Source organism: Narcine bancroftii, chromosome 6 (genome assembly GCF_036971445.1).
Source record: "Narcine bancroftii isolate sNarBan1 chromosome 6, sNarBan1.hap1, whole genome shotgun sequence".
NCBI lineage: Eukaryota > Metazoa > Chordata > Chondrichthyes > Torpediniformes > Narcinidae > Narcine > Narcine bancroftii.
Genome location: NC_091474.1, coordinates 211,627,087 through 211,642,266, shown reverse-complemented (window position 1 = coordinate 211,642,266; position 15,180 = coordinate 211,627,087). Strand labels below are relative to the sequence as shown.

At 39.4% G+C, this 15,180-nt stretch overlaps 1 protein-coding gene across 4 annotated transcripts in view; it reads left to right on the top strand.

Annotated features, from left to right (window-relative positions):
- The window catches only part of bckdhb (branched chain keto acid dehydrogenase E1 subunit beta), a 231,248-nt gene that overhangs the window by 55,939 nt on the left and 160,129 nt on the right, over positions 1-15,180 (top strand). For all 4 annotated transcript variants that reach the window (XM_069887393.1, XM_069887391.1, XM_069887392.1 and 1 more), the window contains exon 5: positions 1,145-1,300. In XM_069887393.1, the coding sequence (XP_069743494.1) occupies positions 1,145-1,300 (156 nt within the window). The remainder of the gene's footprint in view (positions 1-1,144; positions 1,301-15,180) is intronic.

Here is a 15,180-nt window from a genome sequence, read left to right as displayed (position 1 = left end):
CAAGTGAATTTGAGGTCAGGGTGGAAGTTGGCTGCAAAATGGATGAAGTCATTGATCTCATCATGAGGCAGCACCAAAGTCATCGATGTAATGAAGGAAGAGTTGAGGGTCCTGTGTAGGCTTTTAGCAAGGATTGCTCCATGTAACCAGTTAAGACAGGCAAAGCTGGGGCCCATGTGGGTGCCCATGGCTACCCACTTTTACATGGAGAAAGTGTGTTAAATCAAAGGAGAAATTATTGAGGGTGAGGATGTTCTGCCAGTTGGAGGAGGGAGGTGGTGGAGGGGGACTGGTGGTTGGTTGTATTGTCCAGAAAGAAACGAAAGGGGCCTTCAGTATGAGGAATGAATGTGAATAACGATTGGATATCTATGGTAAATACAAGGTGATGGAGTTCAAGGAACTGGAAGTTGTTGAAGTGATGGAGGGTGTGTGAAGTGTCCTGAATATTGGTGGGGAAGGACTGGACTGGGGGACTAAACAGGGTGAAGGTAAGTGGAGACCAAATCGGTGGGGGCAGGAGCACGCGGACACGATGCATCTGCCGCGATAATTGGGTTTGTGGATCTTGGGTAGGAAGTAGAAATGGGTGGTACAGGGTTGGGTAGGAGGAGACTAGAAGTGATGTATTCAGAGATGATGTGTGATACAGTGGTTTGATAGTTTTGGTAAAGTCCAATTGAAGGGTTAAGTAAAGGAGGTGTCTGAGAGTTGTTGTCTGGCTTCGGCCAGATTGAGGTCAGTGTGCCAGATCACAACAGCGACACCCTTGCCTGCGGGTTTGATGGTGAGGTTCAGACTGGTGTGGAGAGAGTGGAGGGCCATGCGTTCTGAGGTGGTGAAATTGAACTGAGTGAGGGAAGTAGTGAAGTCTGTAGGATTGATGTCATGTTGACATTTGGAAATATAAAGGTCCAGAGCAGGAAGAACATTGGAACGAGGTGTCCAGAAGGATGAAGACTTTTTAAAGCGGGAGAAGGGATATGTAGTGGTGGGGGGGGTGGGGGGGTAGAATCGTGGTTGTGGAAGTGAGCAGGGAGATGGAGCCGACAGAAGAAGGTACAAGTAATGTACAGTTCATAACCTTGCAAATTTTGCATTTCTAGGTACTCACCTAAAGTTTGTAACCATATTTTATTTACAGATTGTTAATGAAGCTGCAAAATACCGCTATCGGTCTGGGAATTTATTTGACTGCGGAAGTTTAACAATTCGAGCACCTTGGGGATGCGTGGGCCATGGAGCACTCTATCACTCACAGAGTCCTGAGGCCTTCTTTACTCATATCCCTGGAATTAAGGTGAGAATTCAAAGTTTATGACAAAGAACAAATAAATTACAAGACATTTTTAAAAATAAATTGGGCTGTTTCACTTTATATTTGGGGAAAGTAACATAACATTTTGTTGATTTTTATGTTTGCGGAAATTGGGATGCTTGAGCTGGGATAGTAGTGAATTTTACATTGATTTACTGTGGAATTTTAATTCTAGGCATGTACTTGAAATTTGCTTTTGGGAATGTTCTACTCAATTTGGGAGAGTTTAATGCTTGTATTCTCACTGTAAATATTGTGGAAACACGATGTGCAAGGGTCTTGCTGAAATGCTGGAGGAACTCAGCTGGTCTTTTCAGTAGCCATAAGGTGCACCAAAGAAGAGGTACAAGGACTGCTTAAAGAAATCTCTTGGTGCCTGCCACATTGACCACCGCCAGTGGGCTGATCTCGCCTCCAACCGTGCATCTTGGCGCCTCACAGTTCGGCGGGCAGCAACCTCCTTGGAAGAAGTCCGCAGAGCCCACTTCACTGACAAAAGACAAAGGAGGAAAAACCCAACACCCAACTCCAACCCACCAATTTTCCCTTGCAACCGCTGCAACCGTGCCTGCCTGTCCTGTATCGGACTTGTCAGCCACCAACGAGCCTGCAGCAGACGTGGACATACCCCTCTGTAAATCTTCATCCGCGAAGCCAAGCCAAAGAAAAGAAAGAAAAGAAGAAAGGAAAAGCAAAAATATATTGCTGACGCTTTGAGCCTGAGGCCTTCTTCAAGGAATAAGCAGAATGAACCAGAAGCAAGAAATATCAGAATTCAGAAAATGCTGGCGGGGGAGGAGTGCAGACCAACAAAAGGTGTTAATTGGATGTGATGAGGGGAGAGGTAAGAATTTATCATGTCTGTGCGAAAGGAGGCAGGGAATGGAGAGAGAGTGAGCTTGGGGGAAGGTGGAAGAAGAACTGAGACCACCCACAAATTGGAGGAACCACACCTCATCTTCTGACAGGGCATTCTCCAACCGAATGACATTAATAGCAATTTCTTTGGCTCTTGTTAAACCTCCTTCCCAAACCTTAGTTGGTACACAGTTGAAAGTGTTTGCAAAGCAAAACACTTACAGTGCCCTCCATAATGTTTGAGACAGACACTTTTTTCCTTTATTTGTCTCTATGCTCCACAGTTTTAAATTTGTAATCAAACAATTCACATGTAATTAAAGTGCACATTCCAGATTTTATTCAAGGTTATTTGTCTACATTTTGGATTGACCATGTAGAAATTACAGCACTTTTTATACATAGTCCTCTCATTTCAGGGCACCATAATGTTTGGGATATTTCACTTCAGAGGTGTTCATAAATACTCAAGTTTGTTTAATTGCTTCATTAATGCAGGTATAAGAGAGCAAGGCTTGCTTCTAAGCTTTTGGTAGTAATAACACACTGAGGAGACAAAGCTATTGCTGACGTTGATCACTTTTAGAGTCTGTAGTTGCCATTTTTCAACACTAGGACCAGAGTTGTGCCAATGAAAGTCAAAGAAGCCATTATGAGGCTGAGAAACAAGAATAAAACAGTAAGAGACATCACCCAAACCTTAGGATTACCAAAATCAACAATATGGAACATCATTAAGAAGAAGCGTACTGGTGAGTTCCGTAATTGCAAATGGACTCGTATTCCAAAGAAGTTGAAGTCATCCATGTTAATAATCCTGTAACGTTTGCACTTTTCCAAAACCTGCTTATTTATCTGCTCTACAGTGCCTGTAGGTTATTGGTGCCTATGGATTAGTCTACTTTCCTGTTTCTCACTTCCACCCACACTGACTCAATGGATGATCCCTCCACCATTTCCTCCCTTTCTGCAGCTATGATACTATCCCTTATTTGTAATGCCACCCCCTTCCTTTTACTTCACATTACTAATACTTTTTGCATTAAACTATGCATATTTCAACCCATCCAAGTGACTGCAATTATGTCCTACCTACTGCATGTCCATTCTGCAGGCTCACTGCACATTGCATCTATCTTTCCACCAATTTCTCCATCATCACTCTGGTTTTCATCCCCTGCCAATCTAGTTTAAACCCAATTCCTTTTATGAAGCTCATATCTTCCCCAGGTGACAATGATCCACAAAACTGAACTCCTCCCCTCTGCACCAACTCTTCGGCCATGCCTTCATCTGTCACATCTTCATATTGTTACCCTGACTAGTGCATGGCAGTCACCAATTTAGAAATTACTGGACTTGAGGTCTTTCATTTTCAAGTTGAGTCAAGTTTATTATCATCCGATTACGCAAGTGCAACCCGACGAAACAGCATTTTCTGGTCCTCACTGCAAAATCACGCAGACACACAACCAAATATAACACACATACAGACAAACAATACATATGCAGGGTAAGTATTCATATATATATATATATATATATATATATAAATATGTATATACACAAATAAATAAATATTTTTTTCATCAATATGAGAGTCTCGGATGGATAGTGTGAGCAGTTCCTTTGGTTGTTCAGCATTCTTACTGTCCGTGGGAAGAACCTGTTTCTCTGCCTGAAGGTGATGGCTCTGATACTCTTGTATCTCTTTCCCAACAGGAGTAACTGAAAGATCATGTGTGTGGAGTGGAAGGGACCCTCACTGATTTTGTGCACCCTCTTTGGACAATGATCCTGATAGATCATGTTGATGGGGGGGGGGGGGGGAAGGGAGGGAGAGAGACCCCAGTGATCCTCTCTGCACTCTTATGGTCCAATGGATTGACCTCTGATCCATTTCTCTGCAGCAACCGTACCACACTAATGTAGCCATCCAGGATATTCTCAGTAGAGCTCCTGTAGAAGGTTGATATGATGCTGGCTGGTAGCTTGCCTGCTTCCTTCTTTGGAAGTTCCTGATAAGTGAGGAGGTGTCCACGATAGATCACTAATTAAGTGGACTCCAAGGAACTTGATGGTCTCTACTCTCTCTCTGCTACAGGGTTATTGATATGTTGTTGAGGGTGGTCAGTCTTGGTCCTCTTGAAGTCCACAATGATCTCCTTCATTTTGTCCATGTTGAGGCTCATGTTGTTACCATCACACCTAACATGACATTTTCCACCTCTTCTCTGTGGTGTAACTTATTGTTGTTGCTAATGAGGCAAACTACTGTTAAGTCATCTGCAATTGATTGCTCTGTTGGAACTGGATCTGGCGATGCAATTACCAGTGCTCAGTGTGATGGGCTTGGCATTCTGCTATCGACCTGGACAAACTTCGATCTTTCCTTTATGAAGTCCAGAATTTAGTTGGGCAGAGTGGGGTGTTGAGTCACAGCGAGGACAGCTTCTCTATCAGCCCCTGAGGAATGATCATATTAAATGCTGAGCTGAAGTCAATGAATAGCAGCCTGACTTATGAGGCGTCGTTCTCCTGGAGGGTCAGGCTGGAGTGAATGGAATGCTTCCATTTGTAGGTGAATTGAAATGGGTCCATTGTCTCTAGAAGATGAGCTTTGATGCATTCCATCACTAGACGCATGAAGCATTTCATAATGATGGAGGTCAGTGCCTAAACTCCATATATTCACTCTTCGGAACCTCATCCATTTTTCTATCTCTGTCATGGTATCAATATGTATCATGGCATTGAAAAAGTATCTCTTGGATATTAGAGGTGGGAAATGCAAGATTCATAGCAACCAGTTGTTTTCATTCCTTGGGACTTATTCCATCTGAATTCTAAAGCATTTAAATGGTTCAGTACTTCCATGAGGTGCAATGGCAGTTTCGTAGTTACAGATGTGGTTTTTACTGCTTTCTGTCAATTGATGTGAGAGAAATCACACTAGAATATTTCATTACCTAGTGTAAAGCAGTGGCTTCCTTTATTGCAATTAGTACATGGTTTGTGAACTAAGAAAAAAAAATCTGTTCCTTATATATGGTTTTACAAATGCCACCTTCTGATTCAATTATTCTTGTAGTTTTTGTATTTAAAAATCATTTGTTTTACTTGGCAATATCTTTTTCTATTAGTCAAATGCTTAAGGGAATAACAATCTAGTACAATTAGGTTTTATGTGTAAATTGTATATAGAACTTGGGAAAATTTATTTGCAGTGGATCTCAAAGTCTATATCAAGTGATTGGAGGCAAATTTCATATAATTATTCTGTGATTAATGTATATTTAATAATTTAAACCAGATTCAAAGACAAGTTTTTCCTCCCATTAACAGACTTTTGATTGGATGTTACACTAACATTGTCTTATTAATATATTTCTTTGTTCATTTATTACTTTCCATTACTTGCTCGATCAGTTGGATTGCATGGATATGATAGAAAACAAAACTTTTATCTTATTTATATACACATGACAATAAAACAATATAGTTAAATTACCAAAATTTCTGCATTCACAATATCCACATTTATTTGAATCATGGATCAAAAGAACTTCATTGAAACTATGGTGATGACATAGAATTTCCACAAAACATAACTTCCATATTCTGTAAGTGATTCTATTGGCATTCAATTTTCAACCTGGTTAAACTGAAAGTGAGTCTGAATACAGAGATAAATTGGAGGTGGAAGGTGGTTTGAAAATGTATTTCAAACTGCTCACTATTCATAGTTAAGTCAAATTATTATTTATTTAAGCACTTAATGGGAAGAAATGAAGGGAAGCATGATGCCAAGAAAAACAGTATCAGAGCCAATGAGTACATCAGACATTTGTTATAGATTTGATCATCCTTAGATGGGAAAAGCTTAATTTTGAGGGAAAATGTCAGTTTTGCAACTTTGTCATTGTAAATGATATCCAATATTTTTAAAGTAATAGAAAAATGACAAAAATTAAAATGAAATACAATAAAACCCTGTTATCTGGAATTCAAGCAACTGGCAGCCTCAAGTAACTGACAAAAATAAAGGTGGAAAATAAATAGATAAATAATATGGAAGTTTTAAATTGGTGCGCCTCGTTGTTCAGCAGGCACACTCACACAATCTCAAATAACCGGAAAGTTCACGTATCTAGCATCTACCAATCCCCATAGGTGTCGGATAACAGGGGTTTTACTGTTTGTATAACCTTGTAACCTTGTGGTATATTATATTAGAGGCTTCAGTGAACTCTGCTAAATCCTGGTGAAATGTGGAAATTAAAGTTGATAGATGGATTCAGTCCTTGGCTATATTTGCACACTGCTTCATAGTTGTTACAAAAATTTACATTTGCAGGTTTAGACATTATTAAAAGGTTATTATGTGATTTTTAATGAGCTTCCTAAAAGTGGTGGAGTTGGAACATTATTTAGAGATGTATTTCCTGGGGTTCGGCTATCATCTGGAGTGAATGAAATTAAACAGAAGTCAGTATTAGAAGAATTTGATGTCAGAACAAGATTTGCTTGGATATCTATGGTCTATTGCAGTTGAATGTCATATAAATATCAATTTGTGATTGCTATCCAATCAGTGCCAACAATTGAAATCCAGAACTGGGAGAAGCTGAAGTAGCCAGTGATTATCATCAATGAAGTACCTCCAGTGCTATATTAAAAATAAAAATGCAGTACTGGAAGTGTACTTTCTGTGGTAAAGATAAAGATACATAACCAACATTTTGAGCCTTGATGGCTCAAGACTGAAAAATTGGTTTGTGAGCTCAAGCCAAAAACGTTGCTTATGTAAGGCTCAAATCCGAAACACTGGTTATCTGGGGCTCAGATTATATACCTTTATCTTTGCAAAAGTACACGGTTTGACCTGCTGAGTTCTCCAGTATTATGTTTTTATTTCAATCAAAGAGTCTGCAGACTTTCATGTTTTACTTCAATGCTATATTGTTGCTTCTATGTATCTTTCTTGCATTTAATTGTATTTCCATTTTTATCTTCTATTTAGGTTTATTGGATTAAGTTCCATAGGCTATCAGCCTGCTTTGAATAAATATTTTGAATATTTATTTCCACATTTTGCTCTGTAGGACAGACAGTCATTTACCAAATCTGCTATTTTTCATACTACTGTTATTTGATGTAGATAAAGAGATTGATTCTTAGGTTTTTTTTTAACTTCCATTTTTTCCCTTTTTTTTTACTAAGGATTTAATCCATAGGAATAAATCCATTAGATAGAATGCTAGGTTTTCTGTTAATTTTCTGTCAGGATGCTCTTTATCGACTACAGTTTGGCATTTAACACCATCGTCCCCTAAAACCTGATCAGCAAACTCCAAGACCTGGGACTTAGCACCCCACTATGTAATTGGATCATGGATTTCCTCACCTCTAGACCATAATCAGTGAGGATTGGCAAGAACATCTCCTCCACAATCTCCATCACAGAGCTGCGTCCTTAGCCCCCTGCTCTATTCACTTTACACCTACGACTGTGTGGCTGGGTACTGCAATAACACCATCAGCATACAGGAGGAAGATTGAAAACTTGGCTGAATGGTGCACTAACAACAACCTTGCTTTCAGTGTCACCAAAACTATGGAGCTGATTGTTGACTTCAGAAAGGGAAAGACAGAGGTATACAATCCAGTGATCGTTGGGGGATTAGAGTAGGAAAGGGTGAGGAAATTTAAGTTCTTGGGATTCATTATCTCAGAGGATCTTTCCTGGACCGAACATACAAAAGACATTGTGAAGAAAGCACGTCAGCGTCTCTACTTCCTCAGGAGTTTGCGGAGGTTTGGTATGTCACCATAAACCCTGGCAAATTTCTACAGATATGTGGTGGAAACTATGCTGACTGTCTGCATCACCGTCTGGTATGGGGACACCAATGTTCCTGAGTGTAAAGCCCTCCAAAAGGTAGTGGCAAAACCCTCCACTTTAAAGGGAACGCTGCTGTCGGAGAGTAGCAGCAATCATCAAGGATCCATGTCACCCAGCACACGCTCTGTTCTCGCTGCTGCCATCAGGAAAGCGGTGTAGGTGCCACAAGACTCACACCACCAGGTTCAGGAACAGCTGCTATCCCTCTACCATCAGACTCCTCAACAACAAACTCAATCAGGGACTCTTAGTTGGGCACTTTATTGATTTTTTAAATTCTCTCTGAATTGCAGTTGGTTAGTTTATATTTGTTATGTTTCCCATAATAAAATTTTCCATCTTATCATTTTCTTCTGAATTTATCTTCTCAACAATTTCTTCCTTAACTTCAGACTCCAAAATTTTCAGCTTCTCCTTTACATTTTTAACCTTTCGATAAACCTTCATAATATCCTGATTTTCCCCATCTTTTGTTCTTGTACTTGCATCATATTTGTTGTTGTATTTTTAATTCATATCCTTAACCTTAGATCTTAAATACTTTATTTCTTTCCATATCATTTTGATATAATCCCACATTTTCCATACCATCTGTTGCAATTCACCATCAGTATTCTCTTTATTCTTTTGTATAACCTTAGTTTTATATTTAACTTGTTTAACATCTTCATAGACTGAAGCAACTTCTCCAAATCTTCTCTGTCCTTGATCCACAACTCTTGCTGATTCACCACTGAAATCAATCATCTCACTAAAACTCGTCACTCTGACCTTGCTTAAAGAATCTGTTTTCCTTGGTCTGACGCCATCTTCCCCAGTCGACAGGCTGGTCACACTCGCTGCTGTTCCCAGCAACTCAACTCTGTGATGGGCTTTGGTCATCACTCCAGATCCAGGATTTCTCTACATCAAAGGCCTCTCTTCATATCCAGGACAACACCTTCATCTGTTCCAGCAACAACAATTCCTTTCTTTGAAGACATTTTAAAAAGTAAATGGACTATTCTTATAATCTTCCTTCGTATTTTAATCTCTGTTAATTTCAATTAAATTATCATTTTCTTCTATTTTCCTGGGAGTTTCGGATCCCACGACCTATGTTCTCTGTGTCTTGTGACCCCCCCCCCCCCCCCCCATATTCTTTATCTCTTAACAGTTCTTTATTTCTTTACATGTATTCGGTGTGCACAGTTTGTTTTTTTTTGCACTACTAATAAGTGGTAATTTTGCCTCACGCGCAGAAACAGAATCTCAGCATGGTATGTGATGTCATATATGTACTCTGATAATAAATCTGAAATTTAAATAGAACATTGGGTTTTGATCCTCAACTTTTTTATAAATTGCCAATTGAAATTGAAATAAGAAAATCCAAAATGTCATAGAAAAGACATTGAAGGAGTACAATAAACTGAGAATTGTCTATTATTCTACTATTTAAGTACTTGATTCCAATCTCTATTTATTCTTCAATGTGTAACAGTATCTTCTTTTGAGTTTAATAGAATAGATTGATCAGGTGACCATTCAATTCCACGCCTCACTCCTGCGCCCGACGTATCTGTCCGTAGCCTCATGAGTTGCCAAACGAAGGCAGCCTGTAAATTGGAAGAGCAACAACTAATGTTCCTTCTGGGCACTTACCAAACACATGGGACTCCCCTGTTTCCTTTCCTCCAGCTATCCACCCCTTCCCTCTCCTTTCAGAGAGCTATCTCCTCCCCATCAGTTTTTTTTTTTCTCTTGTTCTCTCCCATTCATATTCACCTATGACCTCTTGACTATGGCCTTCTGCTCCTCTCTGTGCCCTCCCCCACCATTTTATTCAGACCCTTACCTGCTTTTTTCTTTCACCCTGAGCCGAAAGCATTGGTTATGTATCTATCTTTGCTACATAAAGAACACTGCATGACTTGCTGAGTTTCTCCAGCATCTTTATGTAAACTTCAGTCACTGCATCTGCACATTTTCTTATTTGACTGGTAAGGTTGATTAACTTGATTTAATTCTTTGCTAAATTTACTAACCGTACTTATGACAAGATTAATCTTCTTTGCTGATCACCCTTATAGGAAACATAGGAAGTAGGAACAGGAGTAGGCCAAAAATGGCCCATCGAGCCTGCTCCGCCATTCAATACGATCATGGCTGATCTAATTGATGACCTAATTCCACCTACCTACCTTCTCCCCATATCCCCTAATTCCTCTAATCTATGAAGAAAATGAAAGTACATAGGTGGTGTTGATTTTAAGGCACTGATTCATACTGAAAGATGGAGGATATATATTTTTATTAAGGACTCCATGTTCTTAGATGAAAAGGAAACATCTCCCATAGTAGGCAATTATATAGTTGACTGATGTTGTCTTGACATACTTTGTTAAAGAATAGTCATTCACATGGAGCTTTGACATGGCTGTTAGTGTCTGTGATACTGTACTGAGTTTCGGCTAGTTCATCATGGGAGTAGGAGTGAGAATAGGACAGAGGTAATTATTTGTTTAAAAACTTTTCCAGATCGAATTAAATTATTAAACATATTGGTATTGTAGCAACTGTGTCACAGTGCAAAAAGAATGAGAAAATGATCAGACGTAGTCGAGTCAAAGTTCAGTAAAAGCCATTTAGTCAAACAGTCACATGCAGCTTTTGAAAACCTTGTGCGTTCCAAACGATGTCACTCGGAACCTCCTGAGCCGGTTCGATTAACCCTCCGATGAGTCGCTACATGTCCCACCCCCCCCCACCCCCAAGAACCGGCGATAAGAGGCTAAACCTCTGGTGCCATTACTGTCCATTGCTATTGGGCGGTAGTCCGCCCCTTCACATCGGGGATTGTGGCAAGGGCTGATCAAGGTTGAGATGAATGGGCTTTAGTCGGTCAATCATAAATGTCTCTGGATGCCCCCAATGTCCAGTACACAAGCTGTACGAAGGTTTCGTAGCACTCTGAAGGGGCCCTTATATGGCATATGTAAGGTGGCCTATGTGCACCTCTACACGCACATACAAACTCACAGGCCCGGAGTTTCCGTGGGCTGAAGGGTGTCATTGTTCCCATGACCGGAACTGGGCCAATTTTCCAAGCCGCTCCTGTAGTCTGCCTAAGACTTCAGTTGGTGGCACCTCCTGTCCTGTCCGCGTGCTGTGGACACGAACTCCCCAGGTACATTGAACAGGGCTTCATAAACCAACTTGGCTGATAAGATGTTGAAATCCTCCTTGGGTGCCGTTCTTATTCCCTGGTGGTTCCAGTGCAGCTCATCCACCCAATCAGATCCCTGGAGGCAGACCATCAGTGTAGCCTTCATGTGCTTATGGAACTGCTCTACCAGACCATTCACCTGCAGGTGGTAGGCTGTCGTGTGGTGGAGCTACATATCCACCATTTATGACATAACATCCCAGAGTGCAGAGGTAAACTGTGGGCCTCTGTCAGAGATGATGTGTATAGGTAGGCCAAACCTAGATATCTATAGGTGGAAATAAAAGCTCTGGCGCATGAACTGGTCGATGATTCCATCATAAGAACGACGTCCGGCCACCTAGTGAATCTGTTGATGACTGTTAACAAGTACCTACCTCGTGACACCAGAAGCAGGCCGACAATGTCGACATGTATGTGGTCGGGGGCGTGGCAAGATGGCGTAGGGAACAGATGTGCCTTCCAGACCTCTCCTGACTCTGATTTATTATTTTGTCTTTAAGTGCCCATTAAAGTTCTTTTAAAAGTTTATAAATAATAAGAGGTGTTGGATTAGTGCCTATTGGTTTATATGCAAAAAAAAGGGTAAAAGAAAACATCAACAGACTGTTAAAAAACTACATTTTCCGAAATTGTCTGAGCCTACTTGTTTACAAGAAGCCAGGACTCAACGTAGAATGGATCCAGAGGAAGACGTACAGAGTTCAGCATTGAAACTCCGTTTTAAGCCGGTGAGGCTCTTTGAAGGTCGCATTCAACAGCTTTCAGACCAAAGAGCTGGACGGGTGCCAGTATTTCACACAACGGCCACTGTGAGTGCTGTTACTCAGACTTTGACAGTTGAATCAGCTGGGGTGCCACCAGCTGGAGAGTTAAAGAGCTGTCATTCGACTGCTACAATGGTGGCGATGCAAAATGCATCTTCAATTACAACGGGTTTTCCAGACATCGATTCAGTGAAGATGATTAAAGAGATTTGGCTTAAAGATAACTCTGATCTTCAGTCTCCTGGCATTGCTGGGGGGACTTTGTGAGGGATTTTTATACGAAGTCAAACTGCTAGAAAAGATACTAAATTAAGGGAAGGGACAGAAGATCCCGTGGTCTCTAAGGAACAGCAAGACCCCATTATGCCTGAATCTACTTCTGTTGAAATGTCTGTTAAGGATCTTGAAGATAAGATATATTCTGTATCGAGTCACTTAGCTAATTTTGTGAACCTGTTTATTTCCAAGATTAATGCGATGGCGGAAGTCATTAATGGAGCTTTTAAGCTTGAAACCATTGAAAGATTTGAAATGTGTGATCAAGGTTTAGTCGATGCACAGGATCAACTGCAAGATGAAAATAGAATAATTGAAACATTGCAGATCCAAAATAAAAATTTAGCAAAAAATGGTTGATTATTTGGAGAATCATTCTAGACGGAACAACGTGAAAATTGTTGGTTTGCCAGAAGGCATAGAAGGACCAGATCCAAGAAAATTTTTTACTGAATGGATTCCACGAGTGTTAGGACAGGATAAATTCCTTGAAGGTCTAATACTGGAACGTGCTTATAGAGTTTTAAGAAGAAAATTTTTTTCAGGATAGAATCCAAGATCTGTTTTGATCCGTTGTTTAAACTATTGTAACAGAGAGACAATTTTACATATGGCAATTAGAAATGCCCAGCAAAATAGATCTCCTTTGATGGTTCAGAATAATCCTGTTTTCTTCTATCAAGATTTGAGTCAAGAAATTATGTTTCAACGACGCGAATTTAATTCTGTGAAAGAACGGTTGTGGAAAAAAAGACATAAGGCAACATTCAGGTATTTTGCGGTACTGAAGATTTTTTAGGATGGAAATTAGCCAAAGTTCTTTGACAATCCTAAAGAGGTTATGGACTTTGTTCAGTCTCTACCAATCATGCAGTTTCAGGAACGATGTAGTCCTTCAAGGTCTCCAAAGAGAATAGAGATGTAAGGTGGGATCCAGATTTTTAAAAGAAATGGAAGCAATGGTGACCGAAGTGGTAATGTTGATTTAAAAAAAATAAATCTTTTATCTTTTTTTTGAGAAGAGTTTAAATAGTTTAAATAATGATGATAGTTTAATGAAATGGGAGTTGGGAGAGGGAACTGGGTGGGCACTAGTTTCCAGAAGTCATCAGCTACCTGTGAGTTATCTCACACGCAATATTTTGGGGGAGTTACCGCTTTGGGCGGTTTAAACAGGAGGAGGTAGTTGTGACCTCCGACCTGTTTTTTTTTTCTTTTTAGTTTTTGGGTTAAGAAGTGAAGGTTTTTTTTAAATTATTTTTTTTTAACTAAATAATTTTTTTTATCTCTTTTTGTTTTCTGATTGTAATTGAGAGGGAATTAGGAGGTTTTTTTTCTCTCCTTTTTTTTCGGGGGGGTTTTTTTCTCTTTTTTTTCTTTTTTAAGAGGATAATGTCACAGAAGATAATAAGTCAAAAATTGAGGATGTTGAATTAGATGAAGAGGAAGATGAGGGGAAAGGTGATAAGAAGAAAATTAAGTACAAGTACATTGAGGGAGAAGAGTTTAATAAAATTAAGTTAATTTTGATACAGAATTTTGAAGATGTTATAAATGAAGAATATGGAGAATTTTATAAGAGTTTGAACTTTTTTTTCTTTTTTTTTTCTTTTTTTATATAAGGGGAGGGGAAGGGAATAAAAGGTTTATCTGATTGTTTTTCTAAGGGATGTTTTTGTTCTCTCGATGAATTATAAAGGAAACTTGGTATTAATGGAAATTCTGTATTTATGTATTATTAATTATGATTTTTTGTATAACAGATATGTGGTTGATATATGATTTTAATATTTGAATTTAGTTTTAAAGTGGATTTCATTTGTTAAATACCTGTATTATGTTTGATTTAAATATATGTTTAAGGGTATTATTTTAGTATTGATATTTTTTTTTGCTGTTAGTAATTTTTTTTGTTGTTAAGTTTTATCCTTTTTTTTGTAAGTGGGGTTTTTTCTATTTTATTTACAACATTGTTAATTAATTCTTCACTCTTTATTTTTGGGGGGAGGGTTGGACTAATTTTAAATTAGATGATTAATGTTGTGTTATAATTATTGGGGGGGTTAATTTGTGTAGTTTAATGATGTAGTATTCTAATTTTTATTATCTTATTTTTTTATTATTTCTTTAAATGTAATTTTTATTTTATTCATGTCATAAAATTTTAAATAAAGTTTAAAAAAAAAGACATGTATGTGGTCGAATCTGCGCTGTGGTGGCTGAAAAGGTTGAAGTATCGCCTTCACATACCTTTGCACTTCTGCAGATTGACTGTCCGTGCATGTCTTTGCCAGTACATGACCTACTTTTTGAGTCCACGCCATACAAACTTGTCAGCTATCAGGCGGACCGACGCTCAAATAAGGAGTGGGACATCTGTGAATGGCATTGAAAATGTAAAGTCTCCACGCAGCAGGAATGATAAGATGAGGCTGACTTGTGGAAACATCACACAGGAGAGTGGTGCTTTGTGGCCCAAAGACTACATCCTCGAGTTGCAGGCTTGTGACAAGCAGTCTATAAGCCGGGAGTTTGTTGTCCTGGTGCTGAGCTTTGGTGAGTGCCATGTTGTCTACACCTCGCCTATAAACTCACCAAGCACCCAGAGGGCATCAACGAATGCCTGATGACACTCCAGCTCCCACTTGCAAACAAGAAGAGTGCTACGCTGATTAGTGCCTACGCCCCCACCATGACCAACCCAGATGACATTAAAGACAAGTTCTATGAAGAACCTGATGCCCTCATTTCAACAATCCCACAGTCATTGTTCTCGGAGACTTCAGTGCCAGAGTAGGGACAGACTACTGAACCTGGGAAGAGATCATTGGGAGACATGGCACTGGCA